Source organism: Phalacrocorax carbo, chromosome 2 (assembly GCF_963921805.1).
Source record: "Phalacrocorax carbo chromosome 2, bPhaCar2.1, whole genome shotgun sequence".
NCBI classification, from domain to species: domain Eukaryota; kingdom Metazoa; phylum Chordata; class Aves; order Suliformes; family Phalacrocoracidae; genus Phalacrocorax; species Phalacrocorax carbo.
In genome coordinates this window covers 166,605,417-166,631,051 of record NC_087514.1, presented here as the reverse complement: position 1 = coordinate 166,631,051, position 25,635 = coordinate 166,605,417, and the positions used below count along the sequence as shown (strand labels likewise).

The window sequence follows — 25,635 nt, the reverse complement described above, 5'->3', positions numbered from 1 at the left end:
GCTGGGTGGGTGCAGGGTGCCTCAGCATACAGCCCCCATGCCAATAGCACATGTGAAACTGATGAAAGAAACCAATGGGGGATGATTACTTTGCTACCCACATGAGAGAGCTTTCTCCCTTCCTTCTCCCTCCAACCCTACATCTGGTAGTGATTTTGCAGCCCAAAATAGAAAGGAAGAGGAAGAAAGAGGCTTAGCTGAGCTTGGGCCCATTTGAGGAGAATATACCAAGAGTATGTCAGAGAGAAGCAGAGGAGGGGTGTTGGAAGGGTGCTTTGTTTCCCATACCACTGGTGTCTTACTGAAAAGGGTCTTGGGAGAACTGGTGGTTGATGCTTATCTCCCATGCTTTGCCTGGGCTTTGGGTATAGCAATAAGGGCTGTAAGACCATGACCATCACTCTTGCATCCTCCTGACCCCTTGGCATCTGGAGTTCTGGAGGAAGAGGGGGTAACAACTTGGCTTCCCACCACCTTGTGCTGAAAGCTCTTCCCCATTGTCTGACCTGAAAAAAAACGGTATGTTGGGCCTGTTTCAGCTGCCTCCCGCACATGCTCTGAGCTCTGCCTATGGGGCTGAGGGGAAGGGCTGGGGTGGAGCAGAGAGGGGCCCAGCCCCAGCCAAGCAGTCTGGGTTGCTGTGGGAACACTCACCATGCACCTTGGGCACCTTGGCTTTCAGGTGTCGCTCGCACTTAGCCTTGGCTTTTAGCAGTAGGAAGATCTGCTCCTCTTTGGTGATGACATCATCAGCATCCACCTGCAGCGATGGGGAGAAATGAGGTCAAACCTCAGCATGAGAAGAGCATCGGGACACAAACTGCCGACATAATGCAGGTGATCCGAATGCAAAAATCTCTTTTGCATCAGCAGTTTCCTCCACCAGCCTTGCTCTGTGTGTCTCAGCTTGCTCAGCAATCAGTGTCCCAAGCAGCACCTCTCACAGGGTGCCGCATGGATTCATCTGCGTACACGGCCAAGCGCGCACCGCAAGTGCTCACATCATACACATGCACACGCAGGAAGGCAGCCGTTTCTGGGGTGGTGTGCCCCAGCTTGCAGGAATGGGAAAAAAAAAAATCCTAGTAAATTATATTGCTTCAAGGACTCCTCTCAAGAATTGCAACCTGCCATCATCAATGCAGTGCTATTTTATTTCCACCCTTGCATGCAGGTCTTCAGTCACGTGGCATCAGGCTCCATAAACACCCTACCTAAATCCAGGAACATGTGCAGAGGGGTCTGCCTTAGGCAGGGCTGTGAGCTGACAACATCTCCCCCCACCCACCCCCAAAGACTGAAGGCTCAGGGAAAAGAGTCTGTGAGCATCATCCTGGGAAGATTAGATTTCTCTTCCTGTAAGGTCTCCAGAGGTCAAGGGACAAGAAGAGCGGGGACAGGGAGGGCGCTTTACCCAGAGCCTCTTTTACCCATCTCTGTTCGCTGCTTGCTGGTATGTGGTGATATGCAGCCCTCAAAGGCACTCGTTTGCCATAAAAATAAAAATAATCTTGCTTCGTGAAGCTGGCATGTTCCCGTGAGGCATGGCTGGCCTTGGGAAGCTGTGGGTACAACCGTGGGGAAGGCTTGTTCTGTGAATGCTTTGGTGGTTAGAGCGTACAGAGCTTTGATCTAATGCAATACGGCTGCTTTAATTTTCTGCTGTGCCTCTTGGGTACTTAGCTTGTGTGTCCTGCTCAGACATCCAGGACCGGTCCCACTCTAGAGAAAGTCTGAGATTAGGAGGAACTTTCTCCCAGCTCAGTTTGGCGGGAATGGATGGAAATTTCACTGTACCCATCGCAGCTACACTGGGATGATACTGCCTTTGTTCTTTCCTGCTTCCCCCCCCCCAAAAAAAAAAACCAAAACACAACCCCAACAACAAAACAACCAAACAGTTCACTTAACCTTCTCCTACATTCATCTTCTGCCTTAGTTTGATGCAGATCGAACCCTGTAGGTGCTTTGTGATTTGCAGCATACAGGGGGGTGAGAAAAGTTGCGGACTATGTCCCTTTGCTGGCAAGGCTCCCTTGCAGGCTCTGACCACCCCTGTGAAACCTTTGAGGTTTGGGTCCAGCCTCGCTACTCTGCCAGTCATAGCAGAAGAGTTTCTGGGAGGGTTCCTTATCCACAAGATCACCTCAAAGCTGGTTCAAAGCACAGAGGAGCCACGTGTAATGCCTTAGAGGGCTCCTGAATCGAGGACGTCGGTAAGGCACTAGCCTGAGAGAATGAAGTGATGCAGTAAGTTGGGATAAATAGCCATAGATGGGTAGCGCTCCACATCCTGACGATGGAGCAGACCTAAACCTCCATGCGCAGTACAGGCAGGCAAAGGAAAGAATACAAAACCTTGTGAAGCCAGTAGGGATCTGCAGATGAGAAGAAAACCCGTCCATAGGCTGCAGAGCCTGCCCATGGAGGTGGCTGGTTGTCTCAAACCCTCTGAAGCACAGACTGAAGGGGGGTTATGATGTTTCCTTGTACTCCCCCAAACCACTGCTATTCAGAATTAAGGTTCCTTCACTCATTTTAAGTTAATTCATTTTGGAAAGCAATTAAGATAAACCAGCTGAACGCCAATCAGTTCTCGAGCAAGACTTACTACAAATGACATAATGAGGGTTAATGAAATCCAGGCTTAGAAATAACCTCAGGTTCAATTTCAATGTGTTCCTATGGAGAGGAACGGTGGATGTTTGAGCAGCTGGTGTGGTAACGGACACGCAGATGGATAGCTAGATCTGATAAGGGGATTCTGAGTAAAACAGAAGTTAGTTTTTCATGTCCTAGGAAAAAAAAAATGCATGCTAAAAAGCCTTCTGGAGTGGGAGTTCGTTTCAAAACCACATTAACGTTAATGTGAAACAAAGCCATCCCTTTCCAGATGTTTGGCCTGTCCACATTTAAGGCAACATCCCGCATTTCAACTCTTTCATTGGAAACATAAAACCTGTGGGTCAAATCCTGCTGTCATTTATATCTGCACAAACCCTGAGTGGTTCGACCAAAGCTGGAGGAGTTAGTTTGGCTTTATAGTGGCCGGAGTAGAATCCGACCTCAGGCATTTCAAATGATTCATCCCTTGCACGCTTAGTCCTCAGGCTCCTTCGGCTGTGCTCTGGGAGCAGGGCAGCTCCCAGCCAGCGGGATGTATGGTCTCCAGGCCAGGCACAGAAAATAAATTTTACTTCCCAGAAAGCCACTGAGTGCTGTGCCCAGAGCTGGGCAGAAAGGCTGGGGCAGAGCTCTGAACGCAGTCCAGGTTTTCAGCTTTCCTGAGCCCTGATTACTGGTCTTAAATTTCCAAAACCTGCCAGACCTTTAAAAACCCCCCACTAGCTCCCCATTCTTTCCCCTCCCCCAAAACTAGATTACATGCTAAGAAATATGCTTAGGGGACATCTTTCTGTGATTCTCCTTGGTCAAGGAGGCGAAAACACGTACTTAAACACATATTTGAATAAGAATAGAGATTTTCATTAAATCCTGTGACTTGAAGGAGACACCTATTCTCAGGAGACTTGTAGGAAAACCACACAGTCTGGCAATGCTTCTCCTTTGCCGCTGTGAATAACTCACGTTAAACACCGAAGTAAAGCTGGGCTGATAGATGGTGGCACTGAACTCGTCACCCCCTCCTGTCCCAAGCCCGCTTTCCATCCCTCGCCTCCTTCCCTCGTCAAACCCCTTGCTGAGCCATTTCGATGTGTCAGCTGAAAGCTCTCCAGGGCCAGAGCATTGAGCAGTATGCTGCCGGATCAGGCGCTGCCATGGCTCAGCCTTGGGTTCAAGGAACAGCAGGTAGGACAGGGCAGACACCCATGGCTGGAAACTGTAGGGCAACTTTGGACCTGTCAGCTGCTGGAGCACTTTTAACTGTTCAATACCACTTTTTCCTGTGCATCTGATTTTCTTGCTCTGGGTCTTCTGATCTTAAGACAATCCTGCCCTACTTCTCTTTCCATCCTAGCTGTCAAAGGTTAAAAGAAATCCACAGGAACATTTTCTTTGCGAAACAGATCCACTCACAATATTAGACATATTTGGATCTCGCTTGGCAAAACTTTCTCTTTGACAATCTCAAAACCCGATCCAAAAATACTGCCTTGCTAAAATTTTTAGCAGCTGCATATGCCAACTTCTGGAATCTGAATATTCCTAGGCAGCGAAATAAGTGGCTTCGTTTTCCGAAGTGCTGAAGTATGGGCTGCAGGAGTTTGCAACAGGTGGGAGCTACTGCCGGTGGAGCAGCCTCTGCTTCGGAGCGGGTTTGGATCCCTTGGGTTGGGAGAGAGATGGGGCTGGAGATAGTGGTAGGAGAGGTGTCTGTAAGGTGCCGGGTGATGCAGAGAAGGGGGGCAAATTAGTCACAGTTTTGTAGAATTTGAGACCTGGGAGGCACAAGATGAAGAAAACAAGGTCTAAAAGAAACAGGGAAATGCATGTAAGCAAATCGCCTCAGTCGATTCGAATTAATAAAGGACAAATCCATCAGTAGCTGTTAAAGACTATAGCCTGGGTGCAAGTTTCTGATGCAGGAAGGTCCTAAACTGCTGATCACCAAAAGCTGGAAGGCGACAACCATAAGAGCTGTCTCCTTCTCTAAACATCCTCAGCTGGCAGCTCCTGTTAGGACAGAAGATTGACTGAATAAGGCTACTTTCATGCATACCTATAGGCCTTCTATTTTTCCAAGGGCACAGAAACCTTGTGCCCTGCTGAGCATCTAGGAACATACATCTACACTCCAGGTATGGCCCAGTTTGACATGCTCGATGCAACCTGTGTGTTCTCTGCACCTGCTGTTCAGGACCGTGAAAAAGTAGATCAGAAGCACTAGAAACACTAGAAGCCGCAACTCACCAAGACTTGCATATTCAACATTTCACTCATCTTTTACCAAGAACTGCTGCTGTAAGCCCACCCCTTTGCAGCCCAACACCTGTCAACAGAAAGGAACAAGCGTCATATGTCCTTGCCCACATAATACCTGCTTTGCTGGTCAGCTGGAGCCATCCAGGACGAGATTTACCAATCCAAGGTACTCACTCAGAGTTCCCTTTATAGTCACTGAGTATTTACATACAAAGATCATCTGAAATTCATTCCACTCTCAAACCACCACCTAAAATAAATCAGATCAGCTGTGGGGATTCTCCCCCCCCCTTTTATTTTCTTTTTTTTTTTTTTTTCCTTCAGGCAGCTGGTGACCGCAGTAATTGGTCACTTTAGCAGCACTGAGATGATCTGTGGAGTTTAGGAGCAGAGCTTTTGCTGGCATGAGCTCCGGGGCCAAGAGAAGCATCTGAGGGCTGTCAGAAATAGTGTCACAGACAGGTTCATCTCCCACATCCAACTATTTAGACGTATGAGGTCATCGTGCCCCTGCAGAAGTTAATCACTCTAAAAGAGCTGACAGCAAATCCCTTTTCATGAGCCCTCCCTAACTTGCTTCAGCATAAATTCCTGCACTAAGCTTTCTTGGCATCAAATTTGTACAAGCTCAAGGGATGCAGACAGGCTGGGCACTACACACGTAGCTTTGCCCGTCACTCCTGCTCTTACAGACTAGGTGCAGCTGGAAGGGATGGGGGCTGCTCCCTGGCCTCCCCAGTTTTGCAATCAAAACCCATCTGCTGCTCTTTCTCAAGATTTATCACCTCTTGGCTTCCCAACACTTTTTTTTGCCAGAATAATAATAATAAAAAAGTTCCATCAGGGGAAAAGATCTAGGAACGTTTTTTGTTTTTTTGTTTTTTGTTTTTTTTTTCTCCCCCTTGTTCAGAGAAAGCAGAAATGCAGAGCAGGAGGCTGGCCAAGCAGGGAAGGGTGAAACGACAATGCTATCCAGAGGCTGTTAAATCAGTTTAGTTCAGCTTTTTTTTTTTTTTTTCCCCCTCTCCCTTGCCCCCAGAGGAGGCCATGGGGTAATTATGATAATGTTTTCTGGTATTTCCATTTCATTGGCTGATCTCCCAGCCACTAAAGTAAACCCCAAATCTCAACGGGGAGGTCATATTCATCCTTGTTTATGGGACTCATTTTCAGAAATAACACTATCCTTTTTGTGAAACTTCCCTGGCAGTAGCTCAAAAAATAGCTAAAGGCAAACAAATTCCTTGGTCAGGGTTGAGAGCATCACAGCCGCTGGATGGGCCCAAGGCAAGGGACTGCTGGTGATCACCATCTTGGACAGCAGTAGACCAGGTAATCGCTGGTGTGAAGCAGGAATGGGGGTGCAGGCAGGAGCGGGGCTCAGGGGAAAGAAGGGAAATGTGAAAATGAAAGCGTCAGTGCTGGTGATATGGAGGGAAAAGGGTCCCAAGGGTGTGGGAACAAGGCGGGACAGAGGTGGGGCTGGCCATGTAGGTTGCACCCCAAACCAGCCCTGCTGGATTTGGTGATCATCTCTGGAAGGGTGATCGTAGTGACGACTTTTTGTGAAGACCTGATGGACTGGTGTGGGGACACAGAGACCAACAGTCAGCTTTGGGGAGTGTTGACAAAACTTCTAAGGTTTTCCTTTAACAGTGCCTTAGGTGAGCTGGGTGAAGGGTCTAACTGAAACACCAAACCAAGCAATATAAGGTCATAAACCAAGTCCTTTTTCTGCAACAGAGCTGAGGGCGTGAGCGGGAAGGAAGTGAAATTAGAGCTTTATTCCAGCCTTGCTGATGGAGCAAACCCTCTCCTAAGTTCTATAAGGGGTGAGATGGCTGTTAGAATTAGGAGATTAACCAAGTCTAATCTAACATCTGACCTGCAGCTGCCACAGGTGAGTGTACCTCTACCGATATCAGAGCATCAGGCTGGGCTGAAGGCAATGTGGTATTGATGCCAGGCATGCAGACAAGGGTGGCACAACCAAATAATTCCACAGAGTAAGGATTCAGGTGCCTTTGGCAGGAGCTGATGTAGCCTTCACCATGGGTTGAGCCAAAACAGGGCCAGTCAGGAGCTCATGGCGATGGGGAATTGCTCAGAAGCTGGAAAAGGTGTCAGGGTGGAGGTGGTTGGGAATACAAATAATTGCATGAGGTTGGTCATGGGATGGTGTAGAACTGAGATGCTGACCCTTGTGTTTTATAAATGGAATTGCTTTCCTTTAGATGGGAGAGGATGGATTCTCTTGATTATTTTGCAATTGGGTTTAGACAAGTGGTTTATCTTCTCTGTTTTCCTAGACTTTCAAAAATGAGTGTTTGTACAAGCATCTCCCAGCCACTGGGCCCTGCTGGTTCACTTGGGTCCAGATGAACCCTAGCAAATATGGGAGGACCAGGGATTTTTATGTGCTGTCTTGGACAAAATGTACCCTGTGCAATCGCTGTTACTGGGTCTGCTGCCAGTCCTATAGCAAAGTAGGATTTGCCTGGCTGCAACTCAACCAGTGATTAACCGTGCCCTGTGTCTGGCTGTATTTCACAGAAGAAATACAGGTATGTTTGCGATTTGCTGGGTTTGCTTGCTGACTTTTGCAGCCACTCAGGGCACGTGCTCCCTGGCAAGCAAAACTCCTTGTTGGGTTCAGAAGAAGATCGTGACCCCACCACTTGACTCTGGAAGCTGTCAGCTCAGACAAAATACATCCCTCACCCACTAAAAGCTGCTCTGAACTTGTGCTTGGATCGTGAGGGTCTGGCACTTCATATTTCAGTGACAGTTTACAGCATCTCCCTCATGGAGAGCGAGCGAGCAGAGTAAATACAGATAAATGATGTTTATTCTTTTCTAATTTGGGCAATGCTCGATTTGCCCACTGCCCAAATAATCTAATTCCCTTTCTTAATTTCCTGCTACCTCTGTGCTTCTTACCCTCTGCCTGCCTGGATGTTATCAGTGCCTTGGCATAAAACCCGTACAAAACCACCACCAACAAAATTCACTGGGGACAATTTGTTCCAAAGAGGAGCTGACTGAGGTGGGGGAGAGCAGGGAGTGGTACTTATTCTGCCCTGAGGGATTTAATTTAACTGAATAGGCATTATTTCCAACTTTAGGGGAAAAAAATGTGGTTTGAAACCTATTTCCTTTCAGGTTAATGCTGGAAAGGTTTAAAAATAAATAAAGCCAAAGTGCCAGTTGGCCCAGCCGGAGGTACAGTAGCAAAAGCAGCAGAGGCACAATCCACTGCCAGCAGCTAATCGCAAAAGCTATGGAGCTGTGGTTTGCTCAGGACACCGGAGTGGTGGAGAGGATGGGAGAAGGGAGGTTCTTTCATAGCAGGAGACCCCGGGCTCATGGACGGGCCAGGTCCGGGCATGAGAAAGCAGATTTGAAGCCCCATCTGCTGCTTGCGTGGGCGGCTGCAGCAGGACTGGTGTCTTTTCCCCTCGGCGGCTGCGGGTGCTTTGCTCGGTGCATGCAAACGGCGGGGCGAGCGTACAACAGCAGCAACGCCTTTCTCTCGGGGGGGCTAAGAGATCTACCCACTTGCCATGGGACCAGCCGTGAGCCTAGCAAGAGCCCCTGTTCTTACCCCTGCTGTGCCCCATGATGGACAAGCACCCATCTCCCTCTCCCCCTGCCAAATATCACCCGTGGTGATGTTGCAACAACGGCGGGGATTCAGGTTTGAGGGCTCAGGTAGGTGGGTGCTGAGCCGAGCTCTCTGCATTGCTTTCCTGCCCGTGAAGCAATGCCTGTGTCTGTCCCTCGCCACGTTCCGCTTACAGAGGATGGGAATCAACCTCATGAGATGTCTTAATCCTTTTAGAGAGTGAGTTTATAAACACCAGAATGGGACAATCAAGCCAAGCAGGTGTGAAGACAGAAGGGTGAAAGGAGGAGGAGACCCAAGGGGCACCCAGATCAAGGAAAGGGTGGGGGAAAGGAGTTGATGTGAAGGAGAAGGAAGAGCTGGTTGGGTCCTGATGCACCAGGACCCTGGCCACAAGCTGGGGAAGCACTGAGAGGTTAGCTCACAAGCTGCTCTGCCCTCTGCCTGTTTTGCCCAGCCTCACAGAAGGTAAATGAAGTTGGTGATTTTGCCTTAATCCCTTGGTCACATCACCAAACCACTGCAGGTGGACAGGACATCTCTGCTTCAGCTAACCAGGCTCGGGGATCCTGCACTGCAGCTACAGAAAGCTGAATAACCTCATGCTGTGTTCAGGGCTGTCTCACCGGGCTGGCTGGTCCCCGCTCTTCACCCTACCCTCAGGCCCAGACCTCCCATGTGTAGGAGATGTCTACACACTTTTGGGGAGCTTGCCTTCCTGCTTCTAAGTGCCTCATTGCCCTGTGAGGAGAAGGACACGCTCCTGCTCTCAATCATAAATCCACTCTCTCCACACTTGTCTAATAGAGTCCAGGTCTCAGCATAGTTCTCCCATGACTGCTGTAATAAGAAAAATTCCAGTAGGCATGGAAAGATGCTAGGCAGAACTGGGAATATTGCATCCCTTCGCTGTTTCTTTGGGATTAGTACAGGCTGAGCTCGTCTCTCTGATGCCCTTACAATCCCTTTTGCTTTCACTGTGCCTTGGGGAAGCCTCATCCTTCAAGCAGCACAAGAAGAGTGGGAAGAAAATCTTCCTGGACAAAGCACAACTTGCAGACTCATGATAACTCATGCCAAAGGAAATTAACTGATTTGAACATGGATGTCCACTGCGTTTATCACCATATTGCAAAAAATTTCTTTGGGATGGGGGGATACCATGACATCAAGAGAAGATGACCTTTATCATCCTTGTCACTTGCAAACTCATCAAGTTGATTACATGTATGGATCTCCCATCTTAGCCATCCTGGCATGCTAATGCCTCTATTACTAAGTCATCTCATGATTTACAGTCAGCATATATCATTTATCAAGGAGAACTGACATTTATCGCGCATTTCCAGGACATGGCGTTATAGGAGAACATCTGTCTCGCCAAAATGATTGCCTGCTCTCCTGCTTTACACCCCTGGAGCAAATGAGGTGTAATCCTTATAGGCTGAGCTATGAAAAAAGATCCTTCCAAGCAAGAAGAAAATTCACCACAACTGCTTATCAGGGCTGCCCAAGCAGAGGTGGCCTTCCTGGTGATTAGAAGATGGAGCTGGAGTAGAGAGATCAGCAGCAATCAATCAGTACTGATTTGAGTTATATTCTCGGATCATAAATAAGACACATCAGACTCCACTCTTGTGCAACAGGATTGCTGTAGTCAGGAATGATTAATCCGAGCCTAAAGCTAATGTCTAAAACATTCAGATGAATCACACCCTGAAACTGCCAGTTCTTCCGTCTTCTACAGTGGGCCAGAGAAGGACTTGCTCAGCTGTAGGCATCCACGTCTCCAGCTCTTTCATGTGAGATGAGGCAAACCCTAACCTAAGTGTCTCAGCTGATCCAAGCTTCAGATCAACACAACCCAAGGACCGTCCTCTCTGTCTAGACCATGGCAGGGGCTGCAGGCTTAAACCCAAGCTAGAAAAGCAGTTCTGTGCCCTCTGAGCTGCCAGAGGGATGCAAGATTGCTCCTTGGTGCCTGCTTGGCAGCTGAATATGATGCCTGACCCTCCTGTGACTTGGGGTCCCCTTGTTTGTTGCTGAGAGCCCTGTATATGTGTCCCACCAACTGAAATGTTGGGAGAGCCGTAAATGAAAATAGAGGTCACCCTGACATTGTGTTTTGATGTCTTGGCTCACACCTGTACCTTTCTCTCATCCTCAAAGGATGATAAAAAGCGTGCTTTAAGGACACACACACACACACACACACACACCCATTTCTCAGCGTGTGAGCCTAGATACAATGCTGGTTTCACTCTTTCTCTTTTCCTCTCATTCTTCAAAAGCAGATGGTTTGTTTTGGTTTCATACCTTGTTGTCTACAATGATTGTTTCACAACTAGAGCTGTGATGCTTGATTTCTGCTCTTTCTTTTTCCTTTTGCATTTTATTTTGTCTTGCAAAGCAAGAGTCCAAAAAGCCACAGAAGGGTTTCTCTTGCAGAAATGGGCACCTCTTTCCTCCTTCCCATGCTCCTACCACAGATGCAGGGAGGATCACCTGAGTACAGACCCCGTGGTCCTGAAATTGTTTAAGGAAAGTCTGTTGCAGTTATGGGACAGATAATGTCACTTGGACAGAACAACAGAAGGGGTGTATTTTTCTTGATTCTTCATGGGAAAGTCCAACTCCTTCCCTTTTGTCTCCTCAGTTCTCTTATGCCTCTCAAAACCAACTCCTTTTTTTAGTTTTGCCTCTTGGTTCTCAAAGCCTCAGGCACTGATTTTTTAAAAGCTTTTCTAGGAATACCCTCCCTGGAGGAGGTAGTTGGAGTTCTGTCTTTTACTCGAGTACTCAGAATTGTCCTCAGACCAGACAGATGGTTGCAATCAGCTGAGCCAAGGATACAAACAGAGCTGTCTTAACGCATATTCCTTTGTTATCCTCCCACGGTGCAAAGTACTGATAAGAAGTAAAGGGGAAAGACCTATATCAAATCACGACATTAGAGCTCAAGAAAAAGAGTACTTTTTATTTCTCATACCAGCAGCAAAAGAGCTGTGGGTTATAAAGCACAATATGCCCCATGGGAATGTGCTTGGGGGGAGGATGCCAACAGCCTTTGCTCAGGTCCCCAAACTGCACAGAAATGGGATTCTCTCCATTTCACAGCTACCACTGTTTGTCTGAAACTAGGTCAATACCGTTAAGGCTTAGGAATGAAAGACTCCCAGTGGAGTGTCTAATTGAAAGGCATTTAAGACAACAATTAAAAGAAAGGTCTACAAGTAAACACCTGCTATTAAGTAGTAACAATTAATTCCCTATTATTAACTAGTAATACTAGGGAAAAAAATTGTGGTGACTTTGGTCCATGAGTACTAATAACAGGTGTGCCTCGTCACACCTCAGCAGTCTTTAGATGCTCAAATTAGACAAAATACAGGTTCATATATAGGAATAACAAATATTGTATGTACTTGTCCAACCCTGGGCATACAAATATATTTGTTTTTCTTTCAAATCAAGCCAAAACAAGCTTTTCCTATATTGCTTGTGAAATAGTCATTAAAATGTTGCCTATAACATCGTTAAATTCCCCCCAGGTGCAGATGTAGAGTGAAAATCTTATTCTTCTTATTATTTGCCAAAAAAAGTGACAAGAATCCCAATTTTTCTGACAAATGGAGAGGTAAGAAAATCAGATATCCCCAATAAACCATGCTCTGTTTCCCCAGCAAGACTCATGCACTCCCGGTGTCAGGCTGCTCTGGCTCTCTGGCCATGCCCAAAGGCACAGCCGCGCTCCTTCGCCAAGAGTGTGCCAGAATTGCTATGTCAGGATGAAGGTTTTGGATCCAGTGGCTGATGGAAAGGTCTTGATAAGAACGTCTCTGAGCTGCTCTGCATTCGTTTCTGGTAGAGCTGTGCCCCTACTACCACCAACTGCTGGAACTGAGGCACACAGTGATATGGGCTGCTGACATCTCACTTAACTTGAAGCATCTAAAATGCAGATGCGTCCTTGGGACTTGACACTCAGGGTCTCTTTAGAAGAGAAATAAGCACCTTCAGGGAGCCGCTGTTCTGCTCTGCATTAGGACTTGGACACCAGGATGAGACGGATCATGCTCTGGACTCTGCTAGCTGTATTGGTTATGTTTCCACTGAGTGTACAAGAAGCCTGGGGTGAATTCAGCCTGAAAAAGCTAAACCATGTCCCCTCTAAGTCACAGCAGTCCCCGTTTCACTGTCTGCCACCACTGATCACACAAGTACCATGCAGCATGGCAGGGTTTGAGCCTGGACCTTTAACAACGCAGACATCCCTTCTCTCATGACCCCCTCCCTGCCAGGGCTGGATGAAGCTCACCAGGCAGCCATGAGCCTCTGCTGTAATGCCCGGCTTAGTGGGGTAAATCAGCCTGACCAGTATGGTGCTACTGGCAATGGCAGGTGGCTCTGGGCCCTTTGCACGGTACCCATCCAGACTGGATACGGAGACCAGTTAATAACTTCATGGAGTAGTGTGGTGGGTCAGGTCTCATCCTCTCTACAACCTCCCTGCTTCTTTCCGTGATGATTACGCTCCGGAGCCGACAGTGGGGCCAGCTCCGCGGTGTCATTTTGCAAAGGTAACATTATTCTGCTTTCAGTAACAACAGTTGTCACTCACAGCACAGTCTGGGGGAGGGATTTCGCTTCACCTGGCTCATCTGTTTCAACCATCAGTTTTCCTTGTGTAGGTACAGCAGCTACCATCCTGGGTTGCCATCTACAAGAGATGCTTTAAGGGCAGTTTCAGTACTGCTGTCAGTAAGTGATGATAGCGTTGCCCTCATCTTTCTGAGGCTCCCAAGCTTGCAGAATAATAAAGAGAGGACAGAGCACCCTGAGCAATCAGATCCCTCTCTTGATGCCAAGTGCTCTGAGATTCAAGGAGTGAGCTGATGCCACAGTTCATCTGAGGTGACTACGCTGAATGGGGCCGTTTCGTCCCCCATCCCCTGCATCGTACCTAGCGAGCATGGCCATGGGTGAGTTAGATCAGCAGTTTGCTCTGACGGAAAGATCTTATTTTTGGGGGAAAGGGATTGGTTATTTTCTTGTTAGAGCACAGATTCCAACAATTCAGGCTGGAAGGGACCTCAGGACCTCAACTAGGTCAAACTAACTGTTCAAAGCAGGGTAAGAAAAAGATTGGGTGAGCAGGCTTTGTGCAGCCAGGTCTTCAAATGATCTACACTGCAAGAGCACAATGCAGAAGAAGAGGGGGTGGGCAGGGAGATAACCCCTTCAGCGTCAGCTCATGGTCATGTCCACTTAGGTGTTCTGCACCCTTCAGATGACTGACCTGGAAGAGCTGGTGTCATGGTCTAGGAAAACCAGACCCTTCTGCTACTGGGGTCCAGTTAGGGAAATCCCTTTTTCCTGCCTCAGTTTCCCCCCCCGTAGGCTTGTAATGATGATACCAGCCAGCTGTACGGGGCCAGGTGGAGTTCACATAGCTGATAAATACAATATCACAAGTATGCTTGATTAATGTGTCTCCTGGCAGCAGCGTGCAGGGCTGCTGTCCCTGTTATCTGAGTAGCATGAACAAGGCTGTCACAGAGTTGAAGAAGAAGCAAAATGAAGAGCCAAAACTTGCTCCAGCCTCTGAGCTTCCCCCTCCTCTCACTTGATTTTTTCCATATTCCTCTCTAATTGCCTAATGATTTTCTTCTCACTTCTCTGCAGTTATGATCTGCCAAGGTATCAGAGGGTAAAGATTGTCAACATCTCGCTTTTTTCCTAGTCCACAACCATGAGAAATGATGTCTTTTTATTATGAACAGAGCTATTAGAGGTCTTATTGCTTTCCTCTGAGGTGAGCAAGTGGCAGCCTTAGATTTCAATGGGAACATCACGCTGCCTAGACCTGGGCAAAGCGGACGAGCACTCAGCGGTTGGCTGAGTGCCCAGGAGGTGTTATCTGGCAAAGAAGAGTTTCTGTGTGCATGTCATGTGTGTGTGTCTGCAAAAAAATCTCTCAAAAGCTGGAGGCTGAAATACCCTCCTGGGCACCTGAGTCAGATCTGGCCTCAGTCTGAACTCGGAGAGTGAGAGAGGGAATTTGTTACCTACAGAGCAATCAAGTACTTAAAAACCTTTGTTGCCTAAATAATGCTGGATGGTTTTAGGGTGCTGGGATAGGGAGGAGAACGCTGCTTTTACAGTGGGGCCATCAGGGCTGGTCCTCCTTACTTGAAGTGAGGGACAAAGCCAAAACAGCCCCTTGTCCCCATTTTCAGCAGGTCCTAGCTGATTGACACCAGCCATGGGACTGATCAAGCTGGATTTCAGTGGGAAGGGACATAATGCTATGGGGAACAGCAATGGGTAGTGTGTGGGGCTGGGAGTCAAAGTACTGGCGGTCAGGAACATACTGCTGTTACGGGTCCTTCAGAGGTGTCTGTACTGCAGTGAAAGGAGCTAAGCAGATGCAATAGTCTGTTTTCTTGGTGACTCGGTTACCCCATGGATAAATCCTAGGGGTAGAAAAACCCTTCGTGCTCTCTGAGGGTGCCTGCCAAAGCAATAGCTCACGCACTAAAGCATTTTGCTGCGATCTTGACCAAACCCCAACAGTTACAGCTACCCAAGATGGAGATTTGCAAGCAGGTCATGGAAAAAAATGTAGTATAAAGCCAACTTCCCAGAGAACATGGTGACTAAGTCCTCTACACCTAAACAGGGCTCTTGCTGCTGGTCCCCCTTCTCCTCCTGTGATGGCCCAGCTGCATGTCCCAAGACCCCAGCAAGGGAGGCCCCAGTGCTGCATGTGCAGGAAACTAATACCAAAGGATTTGTCTCTCCAGGTCGAGCAATTCCAGTTTCCAAAATAAACGTCCTTGTCCTTGTCACAGGAAACACTGGGACTTTGGACCGGTCCCAGAGGGAAATGAGGTGGAGAGCAGCCCACCATCACCTGCAGTAACCCCAAACTGCTGGGCTTTTTGCTAAGCTATGAACACAATCCAAGGAAATACTTGTGAAGAGGGGACTGAAGGCTGCTGTCACCCCCAACACCCCATCCACAGTGCCAATCCTGACTTGCAGCAACTCCGCTAACAACAGCCGCTGAATCCCCAAGGCCAGCTGAGCGGTCAGATGCCAGCCAGAGCATCCTCTTTGGCATGCATGATCCAAGCCATGGAGCTGTTTTAGCAGTGAGGTCAGGTCCTGCTTAAAAGAAAGCCCTGACAAAACAAAGTCTTCTCTTTTTTGAATACGTTCATCAAACAAACTCATGGGCCGGCATTTCAAGGCCCAGCTGTTGCTGCCTGCTGGTCTTGGCTTTCAGGTGGAGGCCAGACAGTGGTGTATCAGCTGCCTCCATCTTTTATGGATTCCCAGAGGTGGGAAGCAACCCTATTAAGATGCCACTTCAGCATCTCCCTGGCTGTACATAAAAAATCAGACTGCCTTTCTTGGTGCAACCACATGCATGTAAAGCAGCCAGGAAGCAACCTCTGTCGGGAAAGGACCCGAAACTCTGGGTGGGAGGTGAATGGCCCTGTATGTGTTGTAGGTTTACCAGCCTTGAGCTTGTCAGTCAATCCCAGCTGGAAAGGACCATTTCCAGATCTGCTGTACAGGATCCTGGCTCCCAGGCTTTGGACTTGCCATTGTAATTTATCCTCTGAGATTTCAGTTTCCTGATGAGATGGAATGGTTATGCCAGAGACCTATGAGGACTTCTCAAGAGACAATTTTGTGTAGGCTGCTGTTTAACTCAAGGGAAGAGAAAAGGCCAGCTGGAGATGCTTTTGTGTAGCATCATCCTTGGCATGCCTCAACTGAAGCATCACCCTTGGACCACTGGAAAACTCAAGCCAGAGCTGAGGAGCATCTAGAAAGGAAGGAGGTTGATCTGGACAAAAGAGGTAAAATGATGGAGAGAGTAATTCCAGGCTGTAAAACGAAGTATGTCATGCTCGAGGATCCACTGACTTCATGGACTAGATCTTCATATAAAGGTACTACACTGAGGACATCCCCACTTCATCATCTGAATCCCCTTATATTCCACTTGCCCTTGCAGTTATGTCTCGTTCCTTGTACTTCTCAAGCCTTGAATGGCCCAATATTTCCAGCCAAACGGGAGATAAGATGTGGAGATGACCCCAGGCTCAGGCAGCCTATAAGGGCACTTAAAGGAGTAGGGCCAGGACCTGGGAGCACGAGCGATGGCGGGCAGCCCCGGGCACTGACTGGCAGAGGCACGACCCTGCAGTGCCAGCTGTTAGCCCTGGTTCAGCTAACGAGCCACAGCTCAGCACCCGCGGCGCAGAGCACTTGCCAAGAGGCAAGACAGCCTCAGCGGGGAGTTCGGGGTGATCTTGCCTTACTCATTTCGTATTAAACTTGGAAGACGTTCAGGCCCTTACATACCTTTGGAAATCTAAGCTTTCAGGGTAAGTACATCTGTATCGCTGGGAGTTTGAAAAGTGAGTGCAGGTGACAGCATTTCTGCCTCAGTTTCCCCCAGCAAACCTTCTCACCTTTCCATGCTTTATCTGTTTTGACTACCTCTAAATTTTTTGTGTGTATATTTCTCACCGGGAGAGGGAGTGATGGGAGGAGAGGAAAAGACAGACTCCCGAGCAGACAGCTACAATGAGCAGTAACGAGCTGCAGAAGCATTAAGCTCTCTTCCATTGGTGTCGGGGGGAGCTCTGCTTGCAACGGGGATGAGGAAACAGCTCCTGCAGCCCTAATTGCTGCTCCTCCGCCTTCACATTGGCAAATCATCAGCCTTTTTGCTTAAGGGCTTGACTGAATTTCCAATGCAGCTGCTTCAGGCTGTACTGAGATTGATTTCTTTTTTCTTCCCTTTGTTTTTCTTTCTTTTTTTTTCTGCTTCCAAAACATCAGCTCTTCATCTTACAGCAGGCTGCTGAGCCCTGATCAGTGATCAAACACAAGATCACACCGTGGCCCCACACAGCCCACGAATTTTGCGAGGGAGGCAACATCTTGGCACGTCTTCCCTGCTGCAGCCTGGAGACCTGGGGCACCACAAAGCCTTTAGGTCAGGCGAACCCGTTCCTTTCCGGAGCCCTGTGTGTGTTTTTCTCTCTCAGTGTCAGACATCCAGACGCGTCCAGCCTCCAGTCCCAGCAATTCCCCAGCCAGCGACACATACACAGATGTAACAGAGACACAACACTGAACTGGCTTGGTGCAGCCCTCCGTTCGTCTCTCCTATGTGGGGAAGAAATCAAGTGGAAGCTAAATTCATTCTTCCCATCTTTGATGTCCATAAAGGGGTTTGGTGGGTGCTCCTGAGATGTTTCTACTGCAAATAGTCCATCCCACATCCCTCAGCCTGGTGCCCCAGTACTAGGGTTTGGGATTTACTCATGCCAGGTCACGTCTGCTGGTGGGATGCTACCGCGTACGGACCGCGGGGAGACGAGGAATTCATGCCCTGCGCACTCTGTGCCAAGGCTGTGGGCCGGGCAGGTATGGGCTGAACGCCATCTCCCCCTCTGCACTGTGTGCCAGCAGCCACAGCTGAAGGCAGAGAAAACTTGGTGGCTCAGACAGCTCGCAGCACAGCGGCAATATCTGTCCCCTCTGGGCTGCACCTCCGTGTTCCCTCCTGTGTGGGACATGCTGAGCAGCGTGTCCAGTAGCTGAGGTTGGGTACAAGTGACAGAGGGCAACGTGGGTTAGGGCACAGCAAGGACAGATGCTGGCATGGGTTTGGTCAGGAAAATAGTCCCTCAGTGGGCGTAGCTGCCATGGTGGGGGTCAAGCTGCTGTGACTATTGTGTGTCCAGAAATGCAGGTAAGTGGGATTCAAATCACCTAGGTTTAGAGGTCAGTGCAGAGAAATAAACATTTCCTGGGTGTGAGGGATCACCCCCTGAACTAGATATCACCCAAATAAGGCCCGTTTGTCTGCGCTGGCCGTTGGCCATCCAACTGTGCCTGAGCATTTCTGCAGCCACAGGCAGGATATCGGCTACGGACATTGCCCAGGGCAGAAAGTGTTCTTCCAGCCAAGTGACAGAGATTCATGCTTAGCAGAGATGCTATGGGCTTGCATGGGTGAATCAAACTGTCCGACGCTGTTCTCTCCCCTGAGGTGCATGGGACAATCCACATCCTTGCTGTCAAACTCTTGTGCCCTTCTAAAAGAGGGTGGCTGCATCCAAACTGTCACATGGGAATGATGCCTGAAGCACAATGACTGAGCTAGGGAGAGGGGTCTTTCACCCAGGTGAAAAGCATCCAAGGAACCATGGTTGGCATTTAAGGTCCGATATAGCTGTGAACCCAGAGCCAGGAACCTTTCCAGTTCATATATAACTTATAGCAGTAGTCACTGGGTCTCTCTCACTGCTTTTCCAGGCCTGAAGTCAAAACTGGAGGGTCCAAAAGCAGAAAACTGTGAAAGAGAGAGTCTGGGCTAGGCTGGCTTGGTCTCTGTTGAAAATATCTTTGGTACATGGTGATTTACTCTTCATTTTAAGCTCTTCCAGCAAGATACAGGTTTAAAGCCACAGTGGAACTGAAATCTGCAGGTACCTACATGAGTGCTGAGAGACTAAATAGTGTTGTGGATCAGGTCCAGTATCTAAATGGTGTTGGGGACAGTCAGTACAAGCTACAGACTCCTGGCAGGAGAGGACATGCAAATTACTGTGGCTCGTGCAGGGTGTTTGGGGTGGCCAGCTGTCCGAGACGGGCTGCACACATTCCCATCGCTTCAGTGCTAGTCTGAACTCCTCAGCTGCACGTAGGCAAGCGCAAACAAACCTTCAGAGCAGGAAAGGGAGGTGGATGTGGCTGGGGGTGGGTAGCAAGGATTGGGGAGGACCTGAATTTCTGGCTTGTCAGAATCCCTCCCGAGCCCAGGACCGAAACCCAGAGCCCTACCCCGGTGCGGTGGAGCTCTGCGGTGGGCGGCGTGGAAGAGCGTGGCCTGGTGGGATCTCCAGGGCGGCTGCAACACAGAGCACGTATTCTCTGCAGCCCTGGAGTGTGCAGCACCGCTAATAGCTCTGGAGGGGCCGGCGTGCCAGCATTCCTCGGCCGGTGCCAGGAAAGCCGTGCTGAGTACACAAGGAGTTGGCTCCCCTCCGGGATCACATTAGAGGCACTCTCAGGTCTTCCCAGCTTTTGCTGTAGTAATACATCATGCGCTTCATTGTCCACAGGAGGCTTTGCGGGCAGCGCGGGATGTGAGAGGCTCGTGGGGGAGTCAACCCGTGTGCCGTCGCAGTGCACCGGCCCCCTTTCCCTTCATCGCTGCTACTGAGAACATCAGAGCAGATGTGCACAGGGTGGATTCGGCCTGTTGATTGAGGACCATCCTACACTAGACCGCCAGAAATGTGGTTTCTCTTCCTTGCTGTGCTGGGTGAGCTTTGCCTCTTTTCCCCACTTGTGCAGAAGGAATGAAATCCCTTCTCTGACACTGTCGTCTTTGATGGCCTTAGGCAAATCATTTAATGCCTGTGCAAGTGAAACATTTTATCTTAGTGGATTCCTGAAGGTTTTGTGAAAATTAACCGGTCTATATCTCATCTTCTGCCTCAGATGGGCCACAAAGACCATCTGCTGTAATGGAAAGGGAGATCTCATACTGAAATTACTGTGTGTACCAGAGTTTTACCCAGATGACTAACGGACTGCCTGCCACAATGCATGACAATATCTCCTGTTAGCATCCTTGGGAGCAAAGGTGCCAAGCAAAAAGAGACACAGCCAACAAAGAAACTCAGTTCAGCATGTCTTTCAAATATCTGAGACCTGAAAACACAGAGCTGGAAACAGCTCTGTGACTGCAGGAGTATAGATTTCCTTAGGACCCAAGGAGGTCCTGGGAGCATGGATCCATTCTAGGTCCTAGTCCTGGGATGGTGGGAGAAAGGCCCTGCAGGAACAGAGGAGACATTCCAGCCCACATTCAGGTTTCTGCAGATGTGACTTCACTCTTTTTTTTTTTTCCCTGAAGGAAATCTCTCTCCATTTGTCTGGAAGACTAGATGCTTGCCCAGGACTTTTCAGATATCCAGCCGATCCATTACACGAGGCTCATGCGTTTTGCATGTGAATAACCACCTGCTGGAGAAGACAGCAATGGGCTGATCCTGCTTGCTGTGGGTCAGTGCGATAAGCACAAGCAGCAAAATACAACCGCTCAGGCAGTCAGAGCCCTACGGGTCCTGTAGCTGCGGTGCCAGAGGTTAGCTGACACCAGCAAGCTGCTGTTCCCGGAGAGCAGCCACAGAGCACTCTCATGGCACTAAGCTTTCTAAGAAAACCAGGTTTCTCTTGACTATGTCTGTGTCCATTATATTCACCGAGACCACTGTGACAGTAAAAACCCTGCAAATCAATCTAGTTTCTATTAGCAATGAAAAAATAAATCAACCCAAACACCTGTTTTCACTTTGAAGGTGTTTTTTCTCCATAGGGGATTAGAAGTAATGTCAGTAAAAGCCTGTTGCATCGACAGCAGTCCTTCAACCAGCAATCAGGAACTTAACGAGCCTCTGCAACAGCATCCAGTGTGTCAGTCTGGGCTCAGGTTACTGAATATGCCCCTGCTTAATCTCACACATATCTGATGGGTGGGAATAAAATAAGGGCACTTGACAAACCCTGTGCTCTGAAGGCCGCAGAATCTTGTCCCACCTAAAGAATCACTCCATAACAACTGATTATCAGAAAAGAAAGAAAACCCGAGCTTGTTCAACAGCTTCTGGTGAGCCCAAGTTGAGGCCATAACCAAAGTGGGTGGGATGGAAGCGCCTATGGTGCATCTTATGGGTCTTTCTGCATCATGGAATGAAGGTCAAGGCCGTAAGTGGTCATATGACCCCAGGCATTGTATAGCTGCCAACTCCACTGAAGCTCCAGCTCAAAATGACCACACTATGCCTATGTGGAACCAACCTGGAACATCTCCCAGCAGAGCAGCCTACAGCGTAACGGGTCCAACCTGTACACCAGATGCTGCAGAAAAAAGCTCCTGGCTTGTTCCAAGGTCTCTTACCTTCCAAAGGTCTTGGGGTAAATAAAAGCCATCCCTCAAATTCTCTGTACACTGGTAAAACCTTGGCTGATGGCTGGGTGCTGGCTCAACATCCCCTGCGAGTGTGGCTCAGGCTCCTGCTTCCTACAGATATTGATTATTTTCCTTTCAAGGAGGATGCTTCTTCCCCTGCTTCTAGACTCAACCTCACCTGGGTGAGACCCACAGCATTTACACACTCTGGGCTAGTGTGGACAAGGATGTAGTGGCTCAATCTGCACCCCCTTGGGAGTCCTGCACATAGGCTGGCAGGGCAGCAGAAAATAGAATTTAAATAGATCGTAGGGGAAAAACATATTATTATTATCATGGCCTCGACAAGTCTTGCCCTCCTGGGTTTTCCCACGCTGTCCCCCAGCCCCACTGCAGCTCTGATGCGTTGGTCTCCCTCTGAGACATCGCCATGCTCCCACCACCCACCGGTGGATGCAGACACTGAGCCAACAGGCCTATTTTCATTGAATGGCATCCTAGATCAGGAGGCTCAGTGATGCCTGGGCTTGTGTACCCTTCTTTATTGGACTAAAATGGGACACTCTTTACTTGGCAATAATGACTTGTGACAGTCAGACAGTTGCCTGGCTCGCTGGCCTCTGTGGAAGAGCACGACCCTCTCCTCTCCCTGCTCTGGGGCCAAAAAGCTCTTTTTTTATTTTGCAATTTGCCAGATGCCTCACAAAAGTCTACCCAGATGGGCTGGATCAGGGGAGCAGGCGGGGTGTGACGGACCCTTTGTTAACTCAGGCACTTTTCAGCCTTGCACTACAGCAAGGTCAGCCGTGACTGCCAAGGGTGTAAAGTCACTGAAGGACAGATAAGACTGGAAGCCACCAGCAGATGCTTTGGGAAAGCTGAGAGATGGATGATGTTCTGGGATAGCCATTTTCAAGAGGTGGCTACCGACCCCTCATCATTCAAAACTTTCAGGCTAAGATTATAGACTCCCTCCAGCCCTAACTCCCTTCCCTCCCCTCCAACTCACTTTTTGGGGTTGTTGGCCAGAAAATACTTGTTGCCTCTTCAAATGTCCAGTGTCCTGGATCTGACTGCAGCCCTTGGTTTCCATACCTGTCTTGTAATAACAAATTCTTTAGTCTGGTAAACCTCTGAAGGTTTCTCTATGTCTTATTTTGTCTCCCTGTTGAATTTGCTCAGAAAATCCCCTTGATCTTTTGCTATGAGACACAAGACAGATGTCTCTGGGCACCTTTTCCTCATAGGTGTGTCCCGTCTCAGCCCTAGCTGCAGATTGTGTGATGCCTTTGCTCCATGAGTCAATGCTCGTTTGACCCATCTATGACCCAGATGACTGATGTCAGTGGACAGTGCTGTTCCAGACTAACCATAAACAGAGGCAAAATCAGGCTCAGGCAGGTTTCCATGAAAAGCACAAGAAGTGGGGTAAAGTAGATTATCAGAAGAAATAATACACCCTATTGTTTTAAGCCCAATAATGTAAATATGGTGGATTTCCAGAAGCCAAATTCCCTTATCAAGTAAGCAATGGGATAAATTACACAGTAGAGATATGGTGGAGCAATGGAAGTAGGCACAGATAAGGCGTTGGAGTAGGGTTTCCAAAAAGGGTGTAAGGGTCTTGGGAAACAAGCTTGTCATAGAAGTCGGGATCTGAGTAAAGCCCTCTTCCTCCTTACACCAGGGGCACCTTTGCATGGATTTCAACAAGAGCAAGTGTGGGGTCCTGCCCCTGGGGAGGAACAGCCCCCCGCACCAGCACAGGCTGGGGGGGACCTGCTGGAGAGCGGCTCTGCTGAGAGGCCCTGGGGGTGCTGGGGGGCAGCGAGGTGACCCTGAGCCAGCACCGGGCCCATGGGGCCAAGGGGGCCAGCGGTGCCCTGGGGGGCATGGAAAGGCGTGTGGCCAGCAGGGCGAGGGGGGTTCTCCTCCCCCTCTGCTCTGCCCCAGTGAGGCCACACCTGCAGGGCTGCGGCCAGTTCTGGGCCCCCCAGTTCCAGAAGGGCAGGGAGCTGCTGGAGCAAGGCCAGCGCAGAGCTGCCAAGGGGATCAGGGGCTGGAGCATCTCCCTGGGGAGGAAAGGCTGAGAGACCTGGGCTTGTTCAGCCTGGAGGAGAGAAGGCTGAGGGGGGATCTCATCAGTGCCTATAAATACCTGAAGGGTGGGTGTCAGGGGGATGGGGCCGGGCTCTTTTCAGCGGTGCCCAACGCCAGGCCAAGGGGCCACGGGCACAAGCTGGAACACGGGAAGTTCCCCCTGAACATGAGGACAAACCCCTTCCCCGTGCGGGTGCTAGAGCAGGGGCACAGGCTGCCCAGAGAGGCTGTGGGGTCCCTTCCCTGGAGACATTCACCCCCCGCCTGGACGCGGCCCTGTGCCCCTGCTCTGGGGGTGCCTGCTCCAGCAGGGGGTGGGACGGGGTGAGCTCCAGAGGACCCTTCCAACCCCCGCCAGTCTGTGAGTCCGTGAAGTGGTATGAAGAAACTGAAGCTGCTATAACAAGGGTACGCAACCTCACCTGGTGGGATGCAACATGAAAAGGAAGGTAGATATTCTGAGCTATAGGTCTTTCTAGGGCATTACAGGGATTCACAACATGTAACTTTGAGTACCTACAGCTTGGATGTCTACATTTGAGCTCTGCACACATTTTGCACATTTTGTAGCCAATAAGGAGAAACAGGCGCTTTATAGCTATGGTTGATCAACTCTGTTTTAAATGTCTACTTTTAAGTGAACCTAAATAATGCCTCATGTACATGGACTGCATGAACAAGATGTCCATTATCAATAAGCATACAGAAAAATTACTACACTGTGGTGTCTACATGGGTCCTGTGCTGAGTGTTTCTTATATTCTTTGCATCCTCAGCCTCTTTTCTTCAAAAAAAGGTCAGTGACAATATTAACATTGACATGTTCTTTCACACTCAGCAGCAATTCTGGTCCCTACAAGACGGCAACTTTAGAAATAGAGTCCCAAGAGAAAACCCAATCAAAAGGATGCCAAAGTATTATGTCGCTCCTAGGAGATGCAAGGCCAGTTCACAGGGAATCACTGGTTTGGATCTAGGTAAATGCTTTAATATCTATAGAACTTGCTGCCAGGACTCTGGGGTCCTCCTTTCTTTTCCCTTGCTGGTGGGGCTGTGGTTTTTGGCTGTAAGGAAAAAGGCACAGAGCTAGTTGAAGAGCAATTAGTTCTGTAACAAAAGAAATCGGCACCATTAGGAATGTTGCTGTTTCTTTGTACTCTTGTAGGTTTTTTATTAGAAAAAATAAATATACGCATCCAAATATTAGACAAATCTGTTTGCCCTGAATAGCTGACTTTTTTCCTAGGCTTAAATTTTTGCTGTGTGTGAAGGGCGAAGACAGATTTTATGCTTTTCCAGAAAAACAGAAAAAAAAAGATGTTTTCTTTTCCTTTGAAAAAAGCTTTTCAATGAACATTCCCATTTCATCAAGAAGCCTTTTTCCATTGGGAAAAAAAAAATGCTGAGGGAAACATTCTGACCAGCTGCTACAATGCATCTTGCCACCTCAGTGGGGTGCTTGCAATTTTAATTAGCGGTTAGGATAGCAATGAGCTGTGCGATTCTCTGATGTGAAATGCTGGTAAATGATTATTCCAACTGCCTATTGGATCCTAGTTTCTTCTGTTGCTTCTGTGTCTCACTGGGGTTTAGCAGTCTCTTGAGATCTGCAAAGCCCTTTGATCACGGTGACCAAAGATGGTCTTTTGATCAGCAGCACAGCAGTGCTGAGCGTGAAGAAGAAATCAGCTAGTGAAGAGGCAGATTGCTTTTTCATGTTCTCTTCCACCTGGCAGAGCTTCTGAAATAGGGGCAGAGTAGTGTTTCCATGGTATAATGTGGTGGGGAGAAGGACCATCACTGCTGTACAGCTGGACTTGGCCATTCCTGAGCATCAAGGTCACTATGACTTAGAGTTGGCCAGCGGGTTGCATCTCACAGCCCAGAGCAGAAAGGTGGCACAACTGAGTTTGGTATGATTCAATGCACAAATGCTTTAGCTACTTTAAATGTGGAAATGACTTATTACCAAGGTAAGCAACACCTGGGCAAAAAGGGCTGAACCACATTG

General features: G+C 48.7%; 1 protein-coding gene across 3 annotated transcripts in view; it reads right to left on the bottom strand.

Annotated features, from left to right (window-relative positions):
• PTH1R (parathyroid hormone 1 receptor) overlaps positions 1-25,635 on the bottom strand; it is a 134,801-nt gene that overhangs the window by 65,128 nt on the left and 44,038 nt on the right. For all 3 annotated transcript variants that reach the window (XM_064445203.1, XM_064445205.1, XM_064445202.1), the window contains one exon: positions 655-760. In XM_064445203.1, the coding sequence (XP_064301273.1) occupies positions 655-760 (106 nt within the window). The remainder of the gene's footprint in view (positions 1-654; positions 761-25,635) is intronic.